This window comes from Lasioglossum baleicum, unplaced genomic scaffold (assembly GCF_051020765.1).
Source record: "Lasioglossum baleicum unplaced genomic scaffold, iyLasBale1 scaffold0228, whole genome shotgun sequence".
Taxonomy (NCBI): Eukaryota; Metazoa; Arthropoda; class Insecta; order Hymenoptera; family Halictidae; genus Lasioglossum; species Lasioglossum baleicum.
In genome coordinates this window covers 218326-228137 of record NW_027469288.1, presented here as the reverse complement: position 1 = coordinate 228137, position 9812 = coordinate 218326, and the positions used below count along the sequence as shown (strand labels likewise).

The 9812-nt window shown below is 41.1% G+C and overlaps 1 protein-coding gene across 1 annotated transcript; it reads right to left on the bottom strand.

Moving 5' to 3' along the window:
• Positions 1-6238: 6238 nt before the first annotated feature.
• On the bottom strand, positions 6239-7024 carry LOC143220142 (uncharacterized). The gene has a single exon (XM_076445875.1). It carries the CDS (start codon positions 7022-7024, stop codon positions 6239-6241), a length of 786 nt encoding a protein of 261 aa, XP_076301990.1.
• Positions 7025-9812: the final 2788 nt, after the last annotated feature.

Below are 9812 nucleotides of genomic sequence, written 5' to 3'. Positions count from 1 at the left end.
TGTGAATATCGGGCAATTCTCCTGGAGATAAATTATAAGTGGGAGGAACATCCCTAGGAAACAAATGATGCAAAATGGTTTCTGCTTCCTCTGCCTCGAGCAATGGAGCAGGAAGTGTACTTTTAATTATGTTGCGAATGACTTGGAAAGGTCGACCCCAAGGGTCCTTTTCAAGTATGTTTACAAATTGTTTCCATTGTGCTCGTTTACTTTCAGAAATTTTAAATTGTAATTTCTTTTTGGTTTCTTTATAGTTTCCTTTTTCAGTATCTGCGTTTAATTTCCTGCGTAGCTTCCGTTGACAACATCTACGAGTCCTCATCACCTCCATCCGAAGATTGGCAATTTCGTCATTCCACCAAGGGTTCTCTTTATGAGTGTATGATCTATATTTTTTCTTCATAGTTTTCTTGCATGTATTTTTTATGTTTTGAATATATTTATCAACTAAAGAAGGGGAAAACTCTTCGTCCCAATTAATATTTTCGTTTAGTTTTTTAAATGTATTTATAAATAAGTCTGCATCGACGGTTTTGATATTCCAATTCCAATCTTCCAAGTGTTTCATAACTTTACGATATTTTTTATTGCGTTCCACATCGATCGTATGAATACAATTTTTATGATCTGAATAATTTTCAGTATGATCGATTATACTATGAATTTTTTTATGAATAGCTTTGCTCGCGCATATAACATCAACCTTTGAATGACGAAGATTTTGGTAAAAAGTATAAGAACCTCCTTGAATATGAATTGGAAATAAGTTCATTTCCGTAACATATGAATTGAAAATATTGCCTCTTTTAGTAGATACTGAATCACCGAATTCGATCGATCTGGCATTAAAGTCTCCGAGAAGAATCACCGGGTCACTCCATCCTCTTCTAACCATCTTAAGTTCATCAAGACAGGAATAAAATTCCGCTACGGGTATACTGGGTGAAATATACACATTGACTAGCGAGAAATATTCTGTTTGAAAGCCAATATAGAAGTTACCAATAATAATTTTTGATGATGGAATCTGAATCTTTTTATTGATTATGTTTATAGTCGCTTTTTTGTTTCCAGAGGAAAGCCAAGCAGAGCGAACTCTGTATGGTTCCTGTATACAGGCGATATCAATTCCGTGCTCCGCAATCGTCTGATCCAGTAAATTATGTGCTCCCCGGCAGTTATTGCAATTTACCTGCAGAATTTTCATTAACGTATTGGTTAAACTGTTCTTTTAGAGTTCGAACTGTACCTCTAAAAAGACTACATGCCATAGTGCATATCAGATGGTCATGAGAAAGACCCTGATTTTTACATTCAATACAAAATGGCTTAGATTGAACACATTCTTTCATAGAGTGTCCATCGGTATTACACTTCCTGCATCTCATGCCATCTTTTATGATGGCCTTGCAATTGGTGCTGAAATGTCCCACCGAATGACACTTAAAGCACTTGATAATTGTTGGCATGGGGTGTAATACAACATTAGTCATACCAATTTTAATCTTATTTTTTGTAGCAATTTGTTTTAAATATTTTAGAGGGGTCTCTACGACTGCCATCTGTGTCCCAAGTCTAGTGAGTCTAATGACTTTCAATCTAAGTTCTTCAGATTTAATGTTTAGATTTCGAGTGAGAGCTTCTAGAACCTCTTCTTTCCCCACCAATGGGTCCAAATCTCTGATTTCCAAGTCAAAAGTCAAACCACCGAGGGATGCATCAATCTGAGCCTTCAACCGGTCAGTATCATAGTTCGGGGAAACTTCTAAGAGAAGTTGGCCGGCCCTAGTTTTCCTAGCTCTTTTGATTCCATCTAAATCGTTCATATTTTTACATAAGTCAGCATATGAGCTTCTAAAATCATTAGAATCTTTTACTTTCACAACGATGGCATCTACACGTGGTATAGTCCATCTTGGTCTAGGTAGTGGAGGCTGCAATTGAGTGGTTTTCCGAGAAGCTTCTGTCCCACCAGGTGTAGAAGATCCAGGATCACGATCAATAGCTAGTTTTCCTTTCCGTTTGGTCATAGTTATCCAAGCATTACCTTCGCGCGTAAGTATTTTCCTTTCAGCATTAACCGTTTGATTATCTCTAATCAACTGTTTTTCTTTAATCGAGATTCTGTCTTCACCTTTCAGCTTCCGTACCAGCATTTCTACAATCTCTTCAATAGAAGGAATCAGAGAAGACATGGATTCGTCAGCTTCGTTAGTTATATCGTAAGGTATCTCCTGATTAACTATATTCTTTTTAATATTAATTTTATTTTTTCCACTCAGTAAAATATCGCTACGAACTTTTGGTTTTTCGATACCAAGTTTACGTTTTTTCTTAGGATGTAGACCAGATTCAGATAAAACAGGAGATCTTCTGCCATGGAAGGCTTCCGAGGTCCCAGGTTTGTCGATATTCAGAATATCGGTAGTTAATGACTCATCTTTAACTTGCATATCACCATCTGAAGTTTGTATACTTATATCATTTGCTTTATTAGTTGTTTCCTGTCTTGTTATAGATAACTCTTTGCTTCCAAAAATGAAATTAAATGCCTGTAATTTACTATCCTGTATATCAGTTTGAGTCTCCTTATTTTGTTGAATACTAACACTTCGGGAGGTGGTTTGAATTTTAGGAGTATCTTGTTTAAGTTTAGAATAAGAATCTTTAATTTCTAATTTTCTTTCGAATTGAATTCTGTCAAATAAGGTTGTATGATGATCCATTTTTTTTGTTAGGTTTTCCATTAACTCACGACTTTCTTTATTAATATGTTTATTGCTATCTAATTTTTTAAACAAAGTTTTTGTTATTTCTATCATTTTATACCAGTTTTTAGCACCGTCCTTTAATAAGTTCATTAATACATCTTTTTGCGCGAATTCTCCATAACTCAAACGTGGCATATCTTTAGAAAGTGTTGAAGTAGACTCAAACATTTTTTGTTCCGGAGGATTTTTTAAACGATCCTGAATCGAGAAAAAAGATTTTTCTTTTCCATTTTTCTTTTTATTTTTTGTATCTTTACTTTTATCTTTTTCATCATCTGTAATTCTAGTTAAATTAATTGTACATATTTTCATATCTTCTTCAGTAACTTTTTTATATTCTTTTTCAGAGTCTACATCGCAATCCATTTGCATGTCCTTTTCCGTATCCGAAGTCGTCATAAGCTTATGCTCTTCGCTGGTAGCTATTACTGTTGACGGAGCCCAGTGGTCCACTCTCGTCAACCCGCAGTCATCCGATGACGACGCTGGGGGGGCCTGCTCGCCCACCCCCCCACCGCCGGTACTAGGGACCTTCCCCCCTGCACCGTAAACGTTACTTCTTTGGTTGTGGTCCAGGGCGACAGCATAGAAATATACATTTTGTTTTTGTTTTTTTTTTTTAAAAACCACCCAACTTGCCCGTGTCTCAGCCAGTAAAACCCATCCCGACGGAGAGTATCACCAAGGTGACACCAAGGCAACACTCCCCTGCACCCCTTACTCCGTTAGCACACGTCGCTGGAACCTCCAGCGCCGTGCCCCAGGGACCACCACGAGGAGGTGGAGTAAGAGGAATTTTAGGGTATGGACCACTCCCACTGGAGTCATACCCTCCAATGAGTCAGAGTCATCATTGGAGAGCCCCATACCCCTCGGTCCCCGAGTTAAGACCGCTCTTAACCTAACCTAACCTAACCTAACCTAACCTAACCTTTTTTTTTTTTTTTTAAACGAGGAGGGGAAAATACTTTGCGTACGTAGTGAGGGACTCCGATGGTGTGTACCCCCTAAAAACCCCTCCTCCTCTAAGCCTAACGTCCTAGGTATGTGAAGAAAAAAGGATCCCACCCACGCGGAAACCGCCGAAAAGCATTACTGCACGTTGCGAGATTCCTTTCCTAGCCCTAATTTCTATTTACAAAATCACAGTTAAATAAATAAAGATATATACAATTGATTTCACTATAAATATGCCAAAACTACGTCTGGTTGTCTCTCTCTCTGCGTCTGCGGACTCGTTCCTCCTGCTGTATTGTTCGTTCCTTGTCCTCTTTATCAGCCATAATCTCGTTGATAAAATCTTTGACTAAGGGCCTCTTCATCGTATCCTTTAGGGTCGTTATGAGGCCGCTCCAATTGAGGCTTCCAATCTTATTTCGCAGTACTTCTCTTTGATTAGTCCATGCTGGGCACTCGAGTAGAGTATGCTCTGGACTGTCTGTCATGATGTTGCATCCTATGCAGATGCTGTTGTCGCACTTGCCTATCCTTGTAAGGTAATCGGCAAAACAGCCGTGCCCCGAAATTACCTGTGTTAGATGGAAGTCCAAAATTTTTGGCCCCCATCCTATCCAGTCTGTAATTGTTGGAATAAGTGCGTATGTACTCCGTCCGTGGGTGGCGGTATCCCACCGTGCCTGCCACAGCCCGAGTGTGTTGCTTCTTTCTTCTTCTTTGATCTCTTTCTGCTTTATTCTATATAGATCATCTTGAGTGTCGATGTCAGCGACTCTTTGAAAGATGCGTCTTCTTTCCTCAGCCAGTAGTGTTAGTGGTGGTACACCCGCTAGCACGCATAAAGCTTCCAGGGAGGTAGTCCTGTACGCCCGGACTACTCTGGCTAAGGACATTTTCTGTATTTTATTTAGCATTTTAGCTTTTGTAACACGTCTAGCTACTATAGCCCATATCGGGGCTGCGTACAGCACAACCGATTCCACTACTCTGTAGTATAAGATACGTGATAGGTAAGAAGATCCACCGATGTTCAGCATGATTCTGTTGAGGGCCCCTGCTACTTTGGTTGCCTTTGTAGTTACAGTGTTTAAGTGGCTATTGGAGTACTGATTGCCCTCTAGAGTCAGTCCCAGGTATTTAACCTCTTTTTGGGGAATGAGGGTGACGTTGTTCAGTTTGATGTTTATCCCGCGGGTGGACTTCCTTCCTGTGAGCAGTAAGAGCTCCGTCTTTTCAGGGGCCAGCGATAGCTGATTTAATTCGAACCATCGTCCTATCTTCGCCAGGGCTAGAGTGGTTCTCGCAGAAAGGTCTAGTGCTTCAGAAGCGCTTACTATCAATGCCACGTCATCAGCAAATCCGTACAAGTAGGCGCCTCGGGGGAGGACTATTCTCAGTAGTCCATCGTATTGAATGTTCCAGAGCAACGGTGCGAGCACAGAGCCCTGGGGCACGCCCGCATAGATGTTAACCTCTTGGTATTGTCCTGTGCTGTCAGTGTATACTACTATTCTATCTTCCAAATAGTTTTTTAGTATACCTAGTAGTTTGTTTGGGAGTTTCCTGTCTGCCAGTGCCTTGGTCAGGTTATGCCACTTTACCGTGTTAAATGCATTGCGCACATCCAGTGCGACCAGTGCGCAGTGGTGGTTCTTCTTTTTGGCTTCGTCCCATCGTTTCATCACCTCAGAGATTGCATGTACCGTACTCTTACCGCGACAGAAGCCGTACTGGTTATATTCAAACTTGACGGTTTTCAAGAGTCGTGTTTTCAGACAGTGCTCTAGTATTTTGGCGATATTGGATAAGATGGTAAGCGGTCTCCACCCTACGCTACCATCTGGCCCCGGTTTCTTCGGTATTAGGACTAGCCTCCCTTTCTTCCATGGTCTAGGAAAATAGCCCAGATTATAGCATGTATTCACTATATGTGTTAGATGTGGTGCTGCTATGTCACCTAGTAGCTTGGCAACGTCAGAGGGTAATCCATCTAGTCCTGGGGCCTTCTTTTTAACTGACTTGATCGCATCCAGTATTTCTATTGTCGTGAATGGACTGTCATTACAGGGTTCTGTCTCGGAGCTGATACTTGCTGTGTTTACATCTGCATCTCGTTTAGTTTGGAATAGAGAATCTATTGTTTTTCTTGTGTCGCTGTCTGAAAGACTAGTAGGGGGAGGCTTGCCTGACACAGTGCCCATTACCCATTTATAGGGCTTGCCCCATATATCGGCATCAATTCCATCTATGAGGTCGAGCCAAGATTTTTTCTTTGCATTATTGATCATTATCTTGAGTTCTTTTTTCTTTTCTCTGTATTTTTTATGGTAAGATTCAATTATTTCCATTGTTTTGTCTTTGGACCGTGCTCTCTGTAGAACGCGTCGAGCTGCTATGACTTCTTTTCTTAGGGTGGCTATCTCGGGGCTCCACCACCAGACCTCTTTTCTTTTTGTTGTTTGTGGATGTTGGCATGTGGCTTCAAATATATCCTCTAGATTCTGGATGTATTAGTCGATATCCACTATCGTCGAGATAGTTAAAGGGTCGGCTATCTTAGCCATATGTGTATATAGTTCGCTAAAACCCTTCACTTTTAACTTTTTGATGTTCCTTCGAAGCACTCTCCCAGCTTTTCCATCGCTCAGTGAAAACTCGTGCACCAAGTAGCGGTGATCAGAGGCGGTGTAGTCCTCTAGTATACGGCTATTAATGTTACCATCAGCCATGTACTTCCCGCATAGTAGGATGTCAATTAGGGATCTATGTCCGTTTCTCTCGAACGTATACGTTCCTTGGCTACATGTAGGGATAAGCTTGTGGTTGTTGACCATCTCCATCACCACTCCGCCGCGGTCATCTAGCGTACCAGAGCCCCACACCGGAGATTTGGCATTTAGGTCACCTGCAATAATGCAACGCTCTGGGTCGATCTTTTCCAGGAAGCTCTCCAGCTCTGTGATCCTATCCTTATAGTGATCTAGCGTTATATTGGGTGAGAAATAGCAAGAGACCACGGTGAAGTCACCCAGTTGGACAGCTACAATCCCTTTGCTTTTGAAGGATTTTTTAATACTGTTGAATGCCCCGATTGAGAACATGGGGATCCATATTGACGCGTCCTTGAACCCGTCATTATGCCAGTGGGTGCATGGGGACCACGGCTCAGAGATTATTACTATATCGGCCCCTAGCTGTGTAGCCGTTTGATTCAGAAGATCCTGTGCCATCCTACATCTGTTCAGGTTGATCTGTAAAATCTTGAACTTGTCTTTGGATATATCTGGTGTAGCCATGTGTATAAAACCAAGAGTACAGGTAAGTGGTATGTAAGTATGTATATATAAAATGTATATATAAAAGTATAACAGGTGTATATGTATAACTGGTGTATATATAAAACAGGTAAGTATGTATATATAAACAGGTAAGCAGATAGGTAAGTATGTATAAAAAGCAGGTAAGTGAGTATACAAGTTTGTATATATATGTACAGTAAATTCTCTATAAACGCGAAAATCTTTCAACGATAAACGCGACAAAAATATCCCCTCCAAACTAATACACTGACTCGGCTCGGTATATCGGTGTGAACCACTACAAACGCGACGCGGAGAGTCGCAGTCGTCGGCACAGTTCAAACGCGCCCGTGAGTCATCATAACGTTACACCACAGTCAAACTTCTTCATTTTCCATGATTCTGTTATGGGATTTTCACTACCTTATTTCTGGCATTTTTCTGATTAAACTGATACCAAACACGATATAATTTAAGCAGAATTTAGTGGTTTAATTGACGATGAAAGTTTCGAGCGCAAGGAAGGACAGCGTATGTGAAAGAAAGAGACGCAGAGTCGCAGCGCGCCGGCACAGTTCAAACGCCCGTGAGTCATCATAACGTTACACCAACAGTCAAACTTCTTCATTTCCCATGATTCTGTTATGGGACTTTCACTACCTTATTTCTGACATTTTTCTGATTAAAATGATACCAAACACGATATAATTTGAAAGAATTTAGTGGTTTAATTGACGGTACGTACATATGAAGTGACTTTAGAACATGAAAAAGAAAGAGAAATTGCGATCTCGACGCTATGCAAAGATTAAAAAACGAGAAAAATTACTTTATAAAATATGCTGAACTGTTTTATATTTTTATTATTTAACATTCGGTTTCGCAAATATAAAGACGCGATGAACTATGACCGATCATGTCGCAAAACCGAACACCGTGTCAAGTCACGCGCGTCGCTTGCTCCATTACAATTTTTTGATAAGAAACAAAATTAAATAAATCTTGAATAAATCTTAAGTACATTACTTAAAACAGTTCAAAAACTACAAAAAGTGTGTCTTTTCCTGATGCATGCAAACGCTCCGATTCGATAGTTTTCCTTCGATGGTATTTAAACTGTAGAGGTTTAAATGACGATGGACGTTTCGGGCGCAAGGAAGGATAGCGCGTATAGAAAAGAAAGAGACGCGGAGAGTCGAAGTCGCCGGCACAGTTCAAAGGCCCGCGCGTGGTCTCGCTTTACACGCGCTGTCCTTCTCTACGTTCGGCTCGGCCTTTGAAGCTCGAAAAAAGTAGGACCACGATCGAAAAACGAGACAAAATCCCCCCGGTGCGTTCGCGTTTATAGAGAATTTACTGTATATATAAAAACAGGTATGTATATATAAAACAAGGTAAGTGTATGTACAATATATATAAAATGGAACAGGTATGTATATATAAATAAATAAATAAATATATAAATGGGTAAATAGGTAAGTAAAAGTTGTATATATATCAAGTGTGATATAAACTGCAGGCAAATATGTATTAAGTAGTAGGACGGTTTACTGCAGGTGAGTTAGTGTCTGTTATAGGAGTCTTCTTGCCAATTATCTCTTTTGTTTTTTCTTTTTTTGCTCTAGCAGTCTCCAACGCCTTCCGGTATATTGGGCATTTCAGACTGCCGTCTCTATGCCCCTCAACCTGGCAAAGGATGCACTTCTCAGCGTTATTACACTGCGGGGTCTGGTGGTCATCACTGCCGCACCGGCGACAGAGCTTTGACCTATCTTCTCCTTGACATGTCTTAGTGATATGTCCAAATTCTCTGCATTTATAGCACTGAACGATGTCTTCCCGTTCAACAATTTTGCATTGTCCCCAGCCTACTCGGAGGGAGCCGCTGGCGAGAAGTTTGTGCGCCACCTCGGTTGGCACGATGACCGTCGCGTTCTGTCTACCCGCAAAGGCCGGTCGGAGTGCCTTAACTAAGATGTTTTCTGCCGCTGTCCCCGGTAGATATTCAACAATGGCCTTGTTGATATCATTCGCCGTGACGTCGCCGTCCAGTTGCTTTAGATGGAGTACTTTTTTTGAGGAGCCGAAGACCGTAGTTTTTGCTCCTGCAATCCTTGAGTTTATAAGGGTACTGAAAATAGAGGCTTTCGTGGAGTCTCCTTTTATTGAGACCATAACTTCGCCCTTTTTGCTAGACTTTACTCCAGCGATGGTGAAGCCCTCCTTGTCAATATTGATGTTACTTTTTAGCGCTTTGAGCGTCTCGGCATATGATTTCGTTCCGTTGTTGATCAATATCGTCTCGGTACCATTTTGGGGTCTTTTAATTAAGTTTGCGAGATTCTCCCCTTTGTAGTGGTTACTATGGATATTTACTTTGATGTTTGTATTGAAGAAGATGGCCTCGACCATCTTCCTTAAAACAACAGGGTCCATCTGTTCATAGCTAATCGCTATACTTTGTCTATTATTTTCTTGGGCAATGTCTTTCAGCTCTTTAATGGCTTTGTAGACTGTCTCCAGGTTAATGGGGTTCTCATCTCGCTCCCTGTCGATTAAATGATATATGTTGTGACGTTGCAAGCGTGCGACGTCACTTCGCCGTTTGAACTCGGTCAAACAGCCGAATTACGTGTGGACCGGACCGACCTCTTTCGGTTACGTAAGCCACCCGCAGGCCATAAGAGCACTCCGAGAGGAAAATCTTCCGATTTCGTGCACCGTACTAATGCCATCTGTTGTGCGTACGGAGTACGACGTTTCAGGCAATTATCGACCCTAAAGA